General features: G+C 34.8%; 1 protein-coding gene across 3 annotated transcripts in view; it reads left to right on the forward strand.

Annotated features, from left to right (window-relative positions):
• LOC136035151 (uncharacterized) overlaps positions 1-18,942 on the forward strand; it is a 77,183-nt gene that overhangs the window by 37,354 nt on the left and 20,887 nt on the right. For 2 of the 3 annotated variants that reach the window (XM_065716703.1, XM_065716701.1), the window contains one exon: positions 2,151-2,345. In XM_065716703.1, the coding sequence (XP_065572775.1) occupies positions 2,151-2,345 (195 nt within the window). Of the gene's footprint in view, positions 1-2,150; positions 2,346-5,683; positions 5,773-18,942 lie in introns of all 3 variants that reach the window. The other variant, XM_065716702.1, reaches the window with a different exon arrangement.

Raw genomic sequence — 18,942 nt, forward strand, 5'->3', positions numbered from 1 at the left:
GCTTTTTTTGTGGGATAAGATGAATTTTCGAACAGAAATTGTATAATGATTAATAGTTGCATCCAAAAAATAAACTGACAAACTACTACAACAGCTTATTTACATTATTTTTACAATATGAGTTTAAGACAAAAATTAACTTATCCTCGTTGAAGAGAAAATTCACTGGTTGCTAAGCATGTCACTCAACAAAGGATGACCCGTATAATAATTCGGGGCTTGAGGGCTTAAAAAGATAATTCAATAAATTTAGTAGAATAAGAAATAAGAAGAGGCATGAGGATAAAAAGATAATATTTTACTTAGAAGGAAGGTATCACTACAAATATCAATGCTATGTCCAGGGGGCGGTCTGGACCTCTCCCCCTCCTGGAATGTTTGTCCGGCTCGTAAAAATATGTTTTCAAGTTTTTTTTGTAATCCCCTATTAAAAATAATTCTTTTGACCCCCCCCTCCCCAACGAAAAAATGAAGTGGATGCAGAAAAGGGATAATAAAGAGTAACAAAAAACAGTCGAAATGAAAAACTAAATAATAAAGTAATAATCGGTCAAAAATAAATATGTATTTAAAGAAGAAAATTTTTCAAGCATTTAAATTAAATTAAGGGGGAAAGTGGCAAAAAGTGAAAGGTAATTTACAATAACTGCCTTCCATACTGCCTACCTATCTAAAAATCCTAAATGTTTTCCTGTGAGATGAGGTACCGTATAGGACCTCTTGGCTGACCCACTTCCCCTAGGTGACAAATTCTACAATTTACCAGTATCTTCTGTTTTTATGAATCAAGTGTTTATCTATCTTTCAAGTGCTTTGCGGAAAAAAACGCTACAGCCAGAATGTTAGAACTATTAATGTTTAATAAATAGAACTAAAAAAAAAAATAGAAAACGAGGATTTTGTCAGCCAAGCAAATATTTCGACAAGGACCTTCGCCAAGTCATCCTAAAAGAGGAGAAAAGACACATCTTTCTCTTGTCTTTTCTCCTCTTGCAGAGCTTACTTCAGAAGGTTAGATTTTTTTTTTTTAGCACTGAGGACGACATGGCAGGGGTCCATGTCTAACTTGATTTTCGTCTTCGTATTTTGCTACTAGCTGACAAAATCCTCGTTTTTTCAAATCTTTGATTTTTTCTTTTCGTTTATAATTTCATTTTTTGGTTGCATACGTCTTAAGCTAGTTAAAATTTAAAGCCATTTTGAGTAGGCCTCGTGGATTTAACTTGGATGCTAAAATAAGGATCAGCATCGGCTTCAGCAGTGGTATTCAAAAGGCTTTATGCTACAAAAGATAAGTTTTAAAGGAAAGTGGAAAAACTTAGAAATTTGTTGTATATTTTTGACTGCTTGTAATTCCTATTGATAATATTTCTCTATATTTACAAGAAAGACTTATTTAAGTGTTCAGTATCATAATAAAAAAATTCGAAAAAATAAAAAATAATAAAAATAAATTCAATACCAAAAGCTCCATTTAACTAGATTCTCAGCGACTGAGAAAAGGGAAATATTGCTTTGAAAAAAAAAAAAAAAACCTCGAAACTCTCAAATGTCTTTAAAACTTAGACACATAAGTTGTTTATTTATTTTTATTATCAACAAGAAATGTAAATAACCAAACGTATAGAGGAGACAGGAAACACAAAACAAGAACATAAACTCCAAGCAACAACACGAAAAGAGGAAACCTAACTCCAAAAAAAAAAAAAAAAAAAAAAAAAAAAAAAAAAAAAAAAAAAAAAAAAAAAAAAAACACAGGCTCATTCGGGTATAGAGGTCGTTCGAGTATAAGAATCAACCTTTTCGTAGCATCCGTATTACCCGGAGGTAACGCTAGATTTAGGGTAATACATATGGAATTTGCAATATTTGAAATGTATGCCAAGATCTGAAAATCCTAACTCTGTATACATTCAAGTGAACATATAACACATTCCAGAAAAATCAGAAATTTCTAATTATCTTCGAAACCAGAATAAGATATATGCACACAGATACCACTAATCAATCAAACCTATTTTGCTTAATAGGGTGGTTTATAAGTAAAAATTGTAATAAAAGTGTCCCTTAATGTTAATTGAAATTACAGCAGCTAGTATGTATTTCAAGATTAAAGCCCGTATACTAAGCATGTTTGCCCTTTGTTTCAGCCCGTGCATCAAACGTATGAGCCTGCGAGGGATATTGACAGAAAGTCAGAACTTGCTCGTGAAGGAATGAGTACTGCTGACTCAACAATAGACAAAACAGGGCTGGATTTCGAAAGATACCGTGGAGCTGGCTCAGGAGCTCTCCGTCAACGCATCCTTCAAGAGGGGCAAGAAGGGAAAGAACCAGCTGAAAGGGTAAGGGACAATTATTTTATAACAATCGTTAATAATCTATTTCCTATGCAATTAAGTTTGATTACAGTTTTTTAAGTCAATGCAGGAGTACATACCCTGCAATGATGTTCTTCTTCTTCAATAGGCTGTGGTGATGTTCAAAATGTTTAATTGGGTTTTTCTCTGATTGAGTTACTGATGAGTTGTAGAATTTTGCTCTCAGGCCACAAATTTATCTAAGGCTTTAATTGGTAGATCCAAGTCCAGAATACGGTCTAGGGAATAAACCTTTGCTGCGTATAATTCTTAGGGATGTACGATCTACGGCCTGTTACCAGAATACGGTGTAGGGACCAAACCTTTGCTGCGTATATTTCCTAGAGGTTTACAGTCTACGACCTATTATCAGAATACGTTCCAGGGAGCAAACCTTTGCTGCGTATATTTCCTAGAGGTTTACGGTCTACGACCTATTATCAGAATACGGTCCAGGGACCAAATTTTTGCTGTATATATTTCCTAGTGATTTCCGAAGTGAACTTTGTGGCCATGTTTCATTATTTATCCGAAATAATTATTAAGTGAAAGATCTAAAGTCGAACTGGCTAGCCATGACAAAATCAAATAAGAAAACCTTGAAAAACAATAAGTCTATGGTCAATAGGAAGAAATAGAAGAAATATCACAAGACATTTTCACAATTATACAACAAGGCATCCTCAGCGTTTAAAAAGGACAGAACTTAAAACATGAACAACTTTTACAAAACGAATGAAATCTAAAATCACAAAAAAGTGAAAAATAGAAAACAAAAGCAATATACACAATAGGTACTCCATAAAGAAACCAAGGAAGTAGAGTATATTATTACAGAGTGACTTGCTCTTCTAACATCACAACTAGGGTTGCCACCCCTTGTGATTTATCATTATTTGTAGTGATTTTTTATATTGCCTAATCAAAAAAATCAGCACATATATCACTTGATTGCTGGAGAAAATCACTAAAATCTAGTGATTTTTTCACCAAGTGGCAACCCCGGTCACAACTGCAATATAGAAGCAGTCGTTTTTGTGCTGTCATAGAATTTGTTAAGTTGACGCAATATGTTTCCCAAAATAATTTTTTCGATCCTTGGCTGTTCTGTGGCAACACTTGAATGATTTGAATGACCCTGCGAAAAATTGCTTGTCTTGGACAAACGAAAGTTTCAAGAAAAGCACATTTGTGAATCAATTTTTAAATTCTTGTGTATGAAGTTGATGTTCACATTTTTTGAAATCTAAAGAGGGAGGGGGCTTTTCGAGATTCTCAATTTTTTAATGAAAACACAGAGAAAGGCATTTTCAAAATCTTAGTGTCCCGGATGTCAAACTGTTATCAGTGATACAGATTCTGATTAAAATGAGATCGAAACATCGAAAACGGGTAAAACTTTTAACAAGACAGTGAACTTTGAAAGATTTATTAAAAAAAAGGTTCCTTGTAGAAGTAAAGAGCGAAGTTGAAACTTAAAAACAAACAAAATGTTTGCTTCATAGATTACGCAAGATACATCTACAGAAATAACTCGAATAAATTGACCCGTCACATTTTCCAATGTCTGTAGAATTCTATGAATTAGTGTTTTACTGAAAACACAAAACCCACTCACAAAAAAAGCAGGATCATCAATTAGGAGCAGAAAATCCCATAATCAGCATGAAGAAAATAAATGACTAATTGACAAGGTTCTATACCGATTATAATATTGATAATTTTTAGTATACAATTTTAACTACAAAATTTGAGCAAGGCCAGTTTTCAATCAAGCGAGGTTTCTAAATTTCAGTAGGTATCGGAAAATATCGGCTATCGGTAGCTAGATTGTAGATGAATATGTTGTCTAATGTGCGAAGCAATAATTTTTGTTCGTTTTATTTTTCAACTTTGCTCTACTTCTTTATGAAAAACTTTGTTTTTTAGGCTGATTTCTGCTCATTTTATTCTTTTTGAGCATAGACAATAAACGTTAAAAAAGAAGACCTGTTTAATTTGGGGGATGAAACTAAAGAAGTTATTATAATTTTTGTTAAAATAGGGTATTGAATACATGAAATTAAATATAGGTTTTATTTCTTGCCTCTCTTAAACTTTTCCCTGAGATGTATGCAACTGTGTAACACAGCTAAACGCTTTTAGTTTTCATGTACCAAGGGGGCTTGGAGGAGGAGTATACAAAAAGGGGGAATGTGATCCTTCGGTTAAGAGTTTTCTACGATGAAGATTATAATGGTATGCTTATTATCCTTCCCAGCCTTTCCGTTCCAGAAATAGCACCAAAAAGTGCTATTTTCGGTATTATTTGGCACTCCACGAAGAAGGCAGTGAGACGAATATATATGAGGCCCATAGAGGGAAGGGAAGCCTCCTCATTTACGGAATAATTTCTGTTCGTTTTAATTTTTAGTGTTGCTCCTTTTCTTTCAATTGAAAATGCTCGTTTTCTTATTTGATGACATACTGACATAGAAATGTTTCTGTTTTCTAGTTTCTCTTTCCAATTTATTAACATGCCAGAACAATATTTTACAATTATGCCGTTATCTTCCAGGTCTTCGGCAACTTAATTCGTGGCTTCCACTTTACACATTCTTAGTTCATAGTTCAGTGATTTCTCCACTTTCTTTACATTTTTCTTGTTTTATCTACGTTTATCACTCAGATATTTTTGTACAAGCCCTCCTCCTCTCTATTAAATATAAAGCATTTTCACTAATATTCCTAGCTACATTTCTAACTTTCTTCCCTAAGACACCATCAGCGACTGTATATGTATATAAATCTAATAACATTTTGAAAAGCAAACACCTGATTCTTTTCTTCCTAAGCCGTGCTATGCAAAGATACGCTCAATGTAAAAAGTAGGGTTGAGGAGGGTGGTAGCCCCCCTCAGATTTAGGATAAAAGAAATTAACCTGCATACTAAAGCGCTGCCCCTTCCCCTCGAACCCACACTTAGTTTATTATAATAGTTTATTATAATAGTTTATTAACGAGTACCTTTAAACAAGAGCAATGTTTTAAAAAATAAAAGTGGCTATTTATTGCACTCATTTTAATAAATTTAAAATAAAAAAATTTGTTTGTTAATGAATTGCTTGTAAAATTGCTTGTTTTAAGTTTTGATTTTACTCTGTACTTTCTTTTTAATTTCTTTCAAAGTTCACAGTATTCTTATAAGTTTTATCTGCTTTCAATATTTTTATTTCATTCTAATTCTAAATGAAAAGGCGAATTTTGTCTAAAAGTTATTTTTCATACAGTTTTAAAAGCACATATATTTACAAGTTTGGATTTTGAGTTTTATTTGGTTCTAGGAAATCGTAAGTGGTCCTAAAAATACCGACATTGATCCAAAATCCTTCCTTATTGGCAATCAGAAGTTGCAGGTTGCAGAAGAAAAAGAGTAAGTTTTTCTTCAATTTGCACCCGAATTCTTTTGTTATTTCATATTTACAGTTGGTGATTCATCGATTAAGTGTTATAGATGGCACTACTGCTTAGGCCTTGAAAGGATAAACTTCGTCTTCAACCAACTTTTTCTGGCAATATTAGCCTAGTGACGTCAAAGCCATTGACCAGTCAATGCGTTTCACGTCTTGGTGGGATGCCTTTTTTCGCGCCCCTTGATTGATAGTTCGTATGGTACTTGACAAAATCGCCCAAAATACTCATGGTGACACACTATTTACGTGGGGTTCACAAAAAATCTCTAAGCAAGCTAAGTACAACATATTACATAGTTGAAAATCTATTTAAACGACTTATAAATATATGCTTTATTCATATTCGATCTTTAAAATTATAAGGTGTTCCACAAGGTACGGTAAATAATCTTTGAACAAATGTTGTCCGAAGTTGCGGGAGTAATAACGGAGAGACTATTTCTTATGATATTAATATTATTATATTACTAGATGAACTGAAATATTAGTAGAATATAATATTTTTATATACTCTGTGGTAGCACAATAGAATGATGCTCTGGACCTCAGGGATACGGACTGGTAATAAGGACCCCATGGATTGATCACCGCTGCGGTAAGGTTGGGTGACAAGGTTTCAATATGCCCCTGTTAGGAAAACCAAGTAACTGAAATGTCGATTCTATGTCCTATGTGCCAGCAAGGGCTCTGGAGGATCTTTATTTTTTCTCATATTATTAATTTCAATGATAATCATATTATTACGTTAACACCAATGATAACGAGAAGGTTGAGATGGCTAGGGCACGTTTTGCAGATGAAGGATGGCATATTGCTGATGATTTTCCTTGTCGGCCAACCGTCTATGGTTAAACTGAAAGCAGGTCCGCGGTTGGGAAGGAAGGAGGTTAATAAGAAAGATTTAAAGGAAATGGGGACTTCCTTGTAGGGTGTAAAGAGGGAAGCTTTGAATAGATTGGGATGGAGGAGGAGCGTGCGTAGCTGTGTCGGCCTCAGGCGGCTTGATGCTGCGATGAGTTGTTAGTAGTAGTAGTGTTAGTAGTACCGACGACTATATATTATTATATTAATATCAATGACAACTACATTGTCATTTTTGGCCAGCCGTTGGGGCTACACGGAAAGCAGGTCGTCCTTGTCTGGATTGGGAGGATGTCATAAATAAAGATATAAAGAAAATGGGAACCTCCTAGGAGGATGTAGAGAGGGAGGCCTTGAATAGATTAGGTTGGAGTTGGAGGGTGCGTAGCTATGTTGGCCTCAGGCGGCTTGGTGCTGCAGTGAGTTATTAATAATTAGTAGTATAACTACATTAAGACAAAGTTATAATTATGTTAACAATAGTGTTTATAATTTATATCATAAGATTGTTATTAAAAGAATACTGTAAGATTTATTTATTACGATATTGAAAATAAAGGTGATTTCAAGTTGAGAATGGAAATTGATGGTGATAGCTAACGCTGTACTACAAAAAAAGGAAACGTATGACGCTTCAGTAGCAAGATCTGTCCGTATAGTTTTGTGTTTTAGGGGAAAAAACAGAAAAAAATAGTAGAAAATCAGCCAGCTTTTAAAGCTTTCAATAATTGTCCCGCGTATTAAGTATGCCAGTCTAGTCTTTCTTAGGGTATAGTGAGGGTGCAATTTCCAGGGTTTTCGCATTTTCAAAGACATTGTGTGGTATCCAAGGTATCAAAATACATTGTTTACAATATCTCGGAGGCAGCTTGGGAGGGGATGGATATGAAGCATTCCCATGATGCAAAAAAACTGAAGGGGGAGGGATTATTTCATGTCTGAAGTAACTCCTGGCTAAGAATTTGAAAACCAACTTTAATATTGATATTAGTTATTACTTTAATAAAATAATGATAATAAATAACTCCTTTTAATAACTTATAAGAATTTCAATATATTCTTACGAACTGTAGTTATGCCAATTTTGTCTTCAATAATCTGTATGTTCTTTTTCTAAGGTAGAGCAAATATGCCAGTCTGGTCTTCAATAATCTGTGTGTTCTTTTTCTAAGGTAGAATAAATTATCTTAGATATTACATATTCCCGTCTTAAATCATCTAAGATTATCTAAGAAAACAATACTTACTTCATAATAAGCAAGATAAATGTAGCTAACCTATTTTTCGTGCAGACCCAGACCCACTACATTTTAGACCCACTTACACTTTTTTCTCTTTTCTGTTTATTATTATGGGATTGGTTATTATTATTGATGAGTTGATGAGAGACTGGTTATACAATCTATATGATCTTTTTATCAATAATCTGGTATCTGGTATTTGGTCGATTGTATAATCTGGTCAATAAATTGTATGTTCTTTTTCTAAGGTAGACTAAATTATCTTAGATATTTCATGTTCCCATCCTAAACAATTCTTTATTTTGAGAGAGATTTGGTACAAACGAACTAAGATAAGAATTTATCTAATTTTACAATTTAACTTTGAATGGACTTGGGCTTCGAAACAAATTCCAGCTTCGAAATATGTCCCCTCCTCAATGCCTCTCTCTTTACGCTAAAGTTTTTTATTGATTTAAAAAGTAGAGTTGTGAGAAAAAGTCAAACTTTAGCGTAAAGAGCGGGGCGTTGAGGAGCCGTGATTGGTTCACGGCTCCCGTGAACACGCACCCATGATCGATCTTCTGGCAGAAAATACGAAGTTCCACAGTTTTATAGATAGGAGCTTGAAACTTCTACAGTAGGGTTCTCTGATACACTGAATGCGATGGTGTGATTTTCGTGTGATTAAGATTTCATGACTTTTAGGTTGTGTTTCATCCTATTTTCGAAAATAAGGCAAATTTTCTCACGCTCGTAACTTTTGCCGAGTAAGACTAAATTTAATTAAACTTATATATTTAAAATCAGCATGAAAATCCAATTTCTTTGGATGTATCTATTAGTATCAGAATTTCGTTTTTTAGTGTCGTTTACTATTGAGCCGGGTCGCTCCTTGCTGCAGTTCGTTGCCACAACCTGTTTGATTCCCAACGTGGGATGCAGGCCCCACCATTGGGTCATGGCGATATTTTCGTTGGTCATGAACAGGACGTCCACCCTTCGGCTTACTATACTTTAAAACCTTAATTTTGAAGACAAAAGCATTTTTCATGCGGATTATGTCATTTTCTGATGCATTTAAAAAAGCAAAAACGATACATGATAGTATTGTTATAATATACATAGTAATACAAAAAATGCTGTATTATAAAATTATAAAAAAAGATGTTTTATAAGGACAATATTTTTCATTAGCATAAAACATGCATAGAGAATGATCAGAAAAAAAATACCAAGTTAATGGCCTTTTAAGGCTCCTTCTGGTGAATACATGTAAACATTTGAAAAACAAAATTTAAACATAACGGAAAGGCATTAGGATTTTAGAAATTCTTAGATGGGGTAAACAAATACAACGTAGAGACAATAGGGACAATTTCAAGACAAATTTTCCCTAATTTGTCTCTACGTTGTATTTGTTTGTTATGGAAAGGCAGTGTGGTCTTCGTCGCTATTTTCTTAGATGGGGCAATGGTCCAAAATTAATTGGGAACCGCTGGTCTGTATTCATGTATAAAATAACATATTAGATCCTGCCGGCTTCTCACCTTTACTAGACTCCATATTTGTATGTATGAGATGATTTGAACAGAGCTCACAGCTCCCTTTTTGAACCAATAGCCAGCGTTTAAATAGTTCTGTTTTGCCTTAGCATTAACATGAATCAGAAAAAAAATTGGTCAACATTTTAATTTAGCATAATTAGTGCTACTTGCCGCTGCCACTTTAATGACTTAGACATTATTGGTCAAATAAGACAAACCAATACGCCAAGCCAATTGAGATGGGACTTCAATTCTGTATTAAGACAATCAGGAATGAAAAAAAAAACTCAGGACTCTAAAGGTTTTACTTATGATAGTTTACTTAAAGGGTGGTATCTTTACTCTCTTTTTGATGATTTCTGTTCTCTTTAAGTTTGACTTGATTTTTATATTTTCATTTATACAGTTATTATGCCGTGTGATGTTACTACTCATTTAATTTATTTTTGCCTTAAGTTTCCTTTATTTGTTTAAAGTAATTTCTGTTCTTTTTATATTTGAATCACAATAGTTTCATTTCTGGCCGTATTAGATTGTGGTATTAGGTTTTCAACAATTTTGGTTTTCAAACAGTTTTTTTAGGGGTAGATGAGTGAAACAATTTCTTAATAGTATTTTAATATTTTATCTTAGGTGGATAATTTGTTTTCATACGGGTTGAAGATCTGCGTCATTTTTGGTCTTTTATAGGGATATAGATATAGATACCTCTGGATATTCATGTAGAATTTCTTGATTTCCCATTTTCTTAAATAAGTCCTTTAATATTCCATTTTTTCAGCCATTTGTTAGGTTCAATAAATGTAAGTGAAAGTCATTAAAAATGAACTATGTTTTGCTTTCTAAAGAAAGGTCAACGTCAGGAATCAATAGAGCCATATTTGTTTCCTTTTTCCTTAATGAAGATTCCCTTAGCCCTATTATTAGCCCTAAAATTTTTAGCCAGCTCAGCAAAATTTCGTGCTAAGAATTGGTAGAGCCCAATTTTCATTCCAAAATTTGTTTTCCTTGGTCCAGAGAACTTACTTGGAAAGTTTCATGCCGATCGAAGAAAAAAATTATCTTTTTTTGGCTGTCAATTGCAGTCCAATTTTCTTATATATTTTATGCTATTAAGATTGTTTCGCCTAGTGTGAGTACACAATATAATGGAATTCTGTTGGATACAAAACGAATTTGGGCCTATTTTGTGTGTCAAGGATCAATAAAAAAATCTTTTTTGTCACTGACGTCTCCTTGTCCCTGTTAAAATTATTTTTAAGACCTTAAAAGCTATGCATGACAAAATAAAAAAATGCGTTGAAGAAAACTTGAGGATAATTCCAGTCCAAGAAAAAAGTAAGATAAATATTCAAATATTTTGGTCATCTTCAGTCGATCGTCCACAGTGAATGTAAATAAAGAGTAAAAAATATACGTATAAATTCCTAAAATTCCCAAGAATTCCTAATAAAAATTCGATAAAAACTTTTGAGGTTTGTTTTGTTTTTAGTTTGTCTTATGGACTTTTATCCTTATATGTTTGTCTTTATTTATTTTTGCACTGAGGACGGTCGAATGGAGGTCTTGGCCAGAATGTCTCCATGTACTTTTTCTCATTGGCTGGAATTATCCTCGATTTTCTTCTTCATATTTTTTTTCATTATTACCTGTTTACTTGCTCTGTAAGTTTGCAGTCGGAGAAAAAAAACAAATTTGTTCAGAAAAAAGAAATAGTTTCTGGAAGTTTTCGGGCCCGATTGACAGAAAATTTTTTCTTCCTTTGGTTTCCCTTGGCACAGGAAAATATAAAGTGATTTGTGGAAAGGGGTTTACTATAGTGACACAAATCATATCAAATGATTCGTGGCAAATTGCTGGAGTTTATATAGGAAATGAGGCTAGTGTCTGGCTTCGTACTGAATCGGAAGTTAAGCAAGGTTGTGTTCTACCTCCGCATATATGGATCATTTTGATGGACGTTTTCTTACGGAACATGGCAGAGGCTAAGGGAGAGCGTGGAATCAAATGGGAAGGTCTAACATAGCATTAAATTATGCGGATGATTTAAGCATTCTAGATGAAAATGTTGCCAAATGAACGAAAGAATTTCTAAAGATTTTGCGAGTTTAGGGTTAAAGAATAGGTCTTAAAATTAATGTCAAGAAGACTAAGTCACTAAGACTAGGAATAAGTGAATGTGAATAGGTGAGATTAGATGGGCCTAATGCTAAGATCAAATGGACAAATTCATTCACCTAGGTAGTATTATTAGCAAAGACGGTGGGTGTAGTGAAGATGCTATAAGTTGAATATCCAAGGCCCAGGGTATTTGTTAACAGTTGAAAACGTTTGAAAGAACAGGAAGAAAAATCTGCAAACCAAGATCACAATATTGGAAGTTACAGTGATGACAGTGGTAAAGTATTGCTCCAAAACATGGGCGCCTCGGAAGACAGAGGAAGATTTGCTAGATGTTTTCCAGAAAAATCGCCTACGGATTGTTTTGGGTACCCGTTCGCCTGACCAACAGTAAGTGAAAAATGTAGTTTTATCGCTTTTCTAGGGCTGTAATGGGAGACAGGTTGAGATGACCAGGACATGGTTTACGGATGAAGGATGACAGATTGACAAAAATTGTCCTTTTCGACCATCAAGCTACGGCCAAAGATAAAGTAATTCGTCTTCAAACGTGGTGGAAAGAGGTCCTAAGAAAAGATTTAAAGAAACGTTGAACTTCTTAGGAGGGTGCAAAAAGGAAAGCTTTGAATGGAGTGAGATGGAGGAGGAGCGCACGCAGCTGTATTGACCCTAGGCAGCTTGGTGCCACAACAAGTTGTTAGCAGCAGTAGTAAGGATTTACGACTGCGAATTTCAGACTGAAAAAAAAAGTTTTTAGGCTCGTCAACTCCATTCCTAAAGCCATTTCTGAGATATTGTTTTAATGACCTTAATTTCTACACTGTAGATCCATTTGCCTCTGTTCCTTTGACCCAGAGAACTAATCCTGAAAATTACGAACCACTGGACACCCAAGATTGAACTTATAGAGCCTGTGAAGCCTATCTGTGAACCATTCGCAACTTTCATAATTTACGGTTCTTGCCCCGGGGATCAGTTCATTCCATATGGCATATTTTCTGCCCTTCTATTCGAACACAGTATTTTTATAACCTAGATTCACATAATGTCTTCTGATATAGTTCCTCTCTCCCCAATCCATAAGTTTTCTTGCCTCCCTCCCCCTGATCCAACGCTTTGAAACTTGGAATTTTATATCCGACCGATTTATGATAGAGTACACATACACCATTTCAATTACTACGTAACACATATTATCTTTTGATTTATCTTGTTTGACTGTGCATGGAAGGGTGCAAAGACACTCTTCCCCTTCCTTTCGTCTGTAGAATTTGAGACTTTCAAGCCCATGCACCTAGCCCTTCCCTAGATATTGCATATATGCTTTTTCAATAGCCTGGTTTGCCTCAGTCTTTCAGTTTACCTCTGCCCCGTTCATCCAGACATAGATCTCTGAAATTTTTGATCCATTGGACATCAAAGGCGGTATTTATAAGACTTACAAAAATTATATGTAAACAATTACCGATTTGCATAAAAAAGGAGGTTTTGTGGAGCTATGGATATCATATAATCCACAGAGGCAGACTTATATGACCATTCGACTATTCAGAACAAAATGACTGTCTCAAAATTTTGATTAGTGTCTTTGGGTATTTAGTGGATGGCTGCAAAATAAACCTTGGGAGGGTTGTTACCTTCTAATCCCTTCGAGTTTTAGAAAAGGGACTAGAACTTTCGACTCCAATGGAATGGCCACATTCCTACAATTCTACGACCACCCTTTATAGGAAATGGTCATGAAAAAATATATATATATTGAATAATACATGAAAGGCGCATGGTTCTTAAATTTTCTTCGAAAAACTTTTTTTTTAGAAAACGATTGTTTAAAATGAATTATGCAGATTTTGAATTTATTTGATTAACAATCCCTCCCATTTACCCAAAATTATGTAGTAAATTACCATTAAAAACTCTTAAACTTATTATCAAGCCTTTAATATTTTTAAGGCACTTGGTATTAACCAAGTGACATATAGCAATCGCAAATTCTGTTGCTGTCGTTCTGTCGGTCTGTCTGTATGTCGGTCGGTCCGGTTTTGCTACTTTAGGCACTTCCAGGTAATCTAGGACGATGAAATTTGGCGGGCGTGTCAAGGACCGGACCAGATTAAATTAGAAATAGTCGTTTTCCCGATTTGACCATCTGGGGGGGGGAGTGGGGGGCTGGTTAATTCGGAAAAATAGAAAAAATGAAGTATTTTTAACTTACGAACGGTTGGTCAGATCATAATGAAATTTAATGTTTGGAAGGATATCGTATTTCAGAGCTCTTATTTTAAACCTCGACTGGATCTGGTGACATTGGGGGGGGGCTTGGGAGGTTAAAATCTAAAATCTTGGAAAACACTTGGATGAAATTTGGTGGGAAAAATAAGCACAAGTCCTAGGTACATGATTGACATAACCGGAACGGATCCACTCTCTTTGGGGTAGTTTAGTGGGGGGGGGGGGTAATTCTGAAAATTTGAAAAAAATGAGGTATTTTTAACTTACGAACGGGTGATCAGATCTCAATAAAATTGGATTTTTAGAAGGATATCGTGTCTCAGAGCTCTTATTTTAAATCCCGACCGGATCTGGTGACATTGGGGTGAGTTTGGGGGGAACCTATATTCATGGAACACGCTTAAAATGGAGGGATCGGGATGAGACTTGGTGGGAAAAATAGGCAAAAGTTCTAGGTACATGATTGACATAACTGGAACGGATCCACTCTCTTTGGGGTAGTTGGGAGGGGAGGAGGGGTTCTGAAAAATAGAAAAAATGAGGTATTTTTAACTTACGAACGGGTGATCAGATCTCAATGAAATTTGATATTTAGAAGGATATCGTGTCTCAAAGCTCTTATTTTAAATCACGACCGGATCTGGTGACATTGGGGGAGTTTGGGGGGGAACCTAAATTCATGGAAAACCCTTAGAGTGGAGGGATCGGGATGAAACTTGGTGGCAAAAATAAGCAGAAGTCTTAGACACGTGATTGATATAATTGGAACGGATCTGCTCTATTGGGGGGGGGGGGGGGCTTAATTCTGAAAAATTAGAAAAAATGACGTATTTTTAACTTACGAAGGAGTGATCGGATCTTTATGAAATTAAATAAAAAAAACAGGTTTTTTTAAATGAAAGCAAGGAGCAACATTATAACTTAAAACGAACAGAAATTACTCCGTATATGAAAGGGGCTTTTCCTCCTCAACGCCCCGCTCTGTACGCTAAAGTTTGACTCTTTCTCTTAACTCTATTTTTAAAACAGTAAGAAACTTTAGCGTAAAGAGGGGGGCGTTGAGGAGGAAAAGCCCCTTTCTGGACGATTTTGAATTAATGCATGCTTTGATCTTGGCTCTCCGCACATAAATAATTAAAACGAAACTAATCGGAAGATTTTGAGAAAAATGAGCGAGGGAGGAGGCCTAATTGCCCTCCAATTTTTTGATTACTTAAAAAAGCAACTAGAACTTTTAATTTTTTACAAACATTTTCATTGGTAAAAAATATACGTAACTTGCGAATTAACTTACGTAACGAACTTCTATATTCGTATGTTTTTATTGCGTATATGAGGGGGTTCAACCCTCGTCGATACCTCGCTCTTTACACTAAAGCTTAAATTTTGTCCCAATTTCTTAAGAATTACCTCTGAATCACAAATGCCGTAGAATAAATAGTTGAAATTACTGAAAATACTTTAGCGTAAAGTGTGAGGTATAACGAGGAGGTAAACCCCTCATATGCGTAATAATTTTTGTTCGTTTTAAGTTTTAATGCTGCTCCTTACTTTCAGTAGAAAAAGATTTTCATATTTATTTTGTCATTGTTTTTTCGAATAATGCTAGAAAAATCTGCGCCCCCTTCATTGAAATTCTCTTCCCCCATGAGAAGTTTCTCCATGGAAATATCCTCCCACGTAACCCCTCCCCTTCAACTCTCCCCCTAAACCAAAAAATTCCCCTGAAAACGTCTGTACACTTCCCAGTAACCATTACTGTATGTAAACACAGGTCAAAGTTTGTAACTTGTAGCCCCTCCCACGGCGACTGCGGGGGAGTAAGTCGTCCCTAAAGACATAGTTATTAGGTTTTTTGACTATGGTTAATAAAATGGCTATCTCGGAATTTTGATCCGGTGACTTCGGGGAAAACCTTAGCGTGGGAGGGGGCCTAGGGGCCCTCCAATTTTTTAAGTCACTTAAAAAGGGCACTGAAACTTTTAATTTGCGTTAGAATGAGCCCTCTCACGACATTCTAGGACCACTGAGTCGATACAATCACCCCTGGAAAAAAAAAACAAAAAAAAACAAATAAACACACATCGTGATCTGTCTTCTGGCAAAAAATGCGAAATTCCACATTTTTGTAGATAGGAGCTTGAAACTTCTACAGTATGGCTCTCTGATACGCTGAATCTGTTGGTGTGATTTTCGTTAAAATTGTATGACTTTTAGGGAGTGTTTCCCCCTATTTTCTAAAACGAGGCAAATTTTCTCAGGCTCGCAACTTTTGATGGGTACAACTGATCTTGATGAAACTTGCATATTTAAAATCAGCATTAAAATGCAATTCTTTTGATGTAACTATTGGTATCAAAATTCCATTTTTTAGAGTTTCGGTTACTATTGAGCCGGGTCGCTCCTTACTACAGTTCGTTACCACGAACTGTTTGACTGAGTTAGACCCTAATTTATCATTTGCTTTCAGGGCTAAAAAAGTCTTAGAAAGAGTTTCATAAATTTCAGGGGTATTATCAAGTTCCACAATTGCTTTTTTGACAGCAGGCGTGGATGAATCTTTCGTTTTAGGTTGTATTCTTGAAGATTCGCATCTATTAACCTAAATTCATCGTGACTACCGTAGCAAAAGACCAGATAAGTGGGCTTTCCGTGCGAATCCTTTCCTATTTGCATAATTTTCACGGGCCATAGGGGGTAGTTCTTGAATTCAGCTAGCGCAACATCAAACTGCTTGAAACGCTGCATCATTAACAGTATCTCATTTTTAGAAGTCGATAAACAGAGCAAAAAGACTTATCTTTAAGTGAGAGCCGAGCCTCGCTATTGCATCCAAGTGTATTCTAATCCAACCTGTGTAAAGTCGGCCTAAAAGACTTTCCTGCGTATCACTGAGCAGCGCACTCTCCCAAAGAGGGCCTACAATTTGCCAATTCCACAATAAATAATCCTCCAAAAAATTTCAGTCCCAATTCGCAAAACTTATTTCAGTAATTGCAAGTTACTTCGTAACAGCACATTTAATTCAAAGCAGTAGCTAGCTCAGATCATGAACAATGTTAAAAGATAATCCGGTTAGTTTATATGTTGTAACCTTGAAAACTAGTTCAGTACTAGTTCAGTATTCCAGTTTTTAATAAATACAGATGGTTCAATGAATGAACCTTTTTAGCTTGTAAAATGTTAGCTTTTATCACACAGTCGTGGCTGAACTTTCAAACAGTTCGTGGTAACGAACTGTAGTAAGGAGTGACCCGGCTCTTTAGTAAACGAAACTCTAAAAAACGGAATCTTGATGCTAAAATATACATCAAAAGAATCAGATTTTCATGCTGATTTTAAATATATAAGTTTCATCAAATTTAGTCTTTGTCATTAGAAGTTACGAGCCTGAAAAAATTGCCTTATTTTAGAAAATAGGGGAAAACACCCCCTAAAAGTCACATAATCTTAACGAAAACGAACAAAAATTACTCCGTATATAAAATTGGTTGTCCCCTCCGCAATCCCTGGCTCTTTACGCTAAAGTTTGACTTTGCCACAATTCTGCTTTTTAAAACAATTAAAAGCTTTTTGCGTAAAGAGCGAGGGATTGCGGAGGGGACAACCCATTTTATATACGGAGCAATTTTTGTTCGTTTTAAGTTTTAATGTCGCTCCTTACTTTCAGTTAAAAAAACTAGTTTTTTTTATGTAATTCTTTAAGAAGTAATGATGCCAAGGCTATTTAAAAAAGTGGATTTTTAGCCGAGAGCTTTAATTGTAAGTGTTCTATTGTTTATTATTTTATTTGCTGAAGACGGCCCTCAAAATTAGGGCCGAAATATTCAAATAGGTTTTGTTGGTTCACTGTCTTGGGAAAGAAGTCCTCATTATTCTCTCTTCTGTGGTTGTAACATAAAGAAATATGCTAAGAAAACAATTCTTAATCAGTAATAGGCAGAATAATTATAGTTGAAACATTTTCAGGGGGAAAACCTTTATCCCCACCTCTTTCCTTTTCCAGTTTTTTTAAGAAATTCATGAATTTCTTAGAACCTATATGTTTATAGAGTATATAACCCCACCCCCGTAATGGGCAAATATACACCCAGAATTGCATTCTGAATCTCAATATAACATTTGTTTGCGTCACAAATGAACTTTACCCCCATATTATCCATATGGTGGATACCCAGGGATCGGTAGCAAATCCCATATATAGGAGTTTGTTTTAAGTTGTAATGCTGATTCTTAATTTTCTTTGAAAAAATGATATTTAAATTTTAATTTTACTATTTGTCCTTATAAATTATCTTTTTTTTTCTATCTAAACATGATAAGAGCTTCTGTTTTAGACACTCCTGTTTATTTGCTAAAGTATAAAGTTTAGTAAGCTTTATAAATTAAGAACTGAAAAGTATGCCCGAAGAAGGTGATTCCTTTAGGTCTGCCTGGAATGCCAAAATTTTTTTTTTTTCAATTTGTTATGCATAAATTTTCTTAGGGGCTTTTTGGCTGGTGTTTATACTTTATTTGAAAATTCGAAAAAGTATCGTTTACAATGTTTACTGTTTACAGTGTAGTTTGAAATTTGAAAAATTATTAAAAAAAAAAATACAACAAAGTTCCTCCTAAATTTCAAGAAATACATATCCCACCGGCTACATTTTTGCTAATTCGTATTAATAAGAATTTATTTGAAAAATGTTGCCTTTGTAACCAAAAAGTCATATAAATGGCAAAAATGAGTATCTTTCCATCACAAATTCTTATGATTGTTTTCGGCTTACTTCATACTAACCCCAAAAATGTGATCTTAAAAAAATTTCAAGATTCTGAGGTTTCAAGTTTTATTCAAATTCAACTCGTAATTTCCTATATTTCTTATATACCTTCCTTTTTTGTGCTTGCTACACTTGGCTAAAGTTTCAAGTACCAGTTGGCTACGTATAGATAGATAGATAGATAGATAGATAGATAAGTGTATTTCAAAAACCCGTGGGCCATATACACACAAAATATAAATAAATAACAGACAAGCAAGGAAATTAACAACAGTACGAACACGCACAAAAAAAAAAAACAGAATTCAACGCAAAAAGTACCTAATCTAACTACAAAAGAAATTAATCATATAAAACTTTTTCTTCTCATTAAAGATTTTTCT

This window comes from Artemia franciscana, chromosome 14 (assembly GCF_032884065.1).
Source record: "Artemia franciscana chromosome 14, ASM3288406v1, whole genome shotgun sequence".
Lineage (NCBI taxonomy): Eukaryota > Metazoa > Arthropoda > Branchiopoda > Anostraca > Artemiidae > Artemia > Artemia franciscana.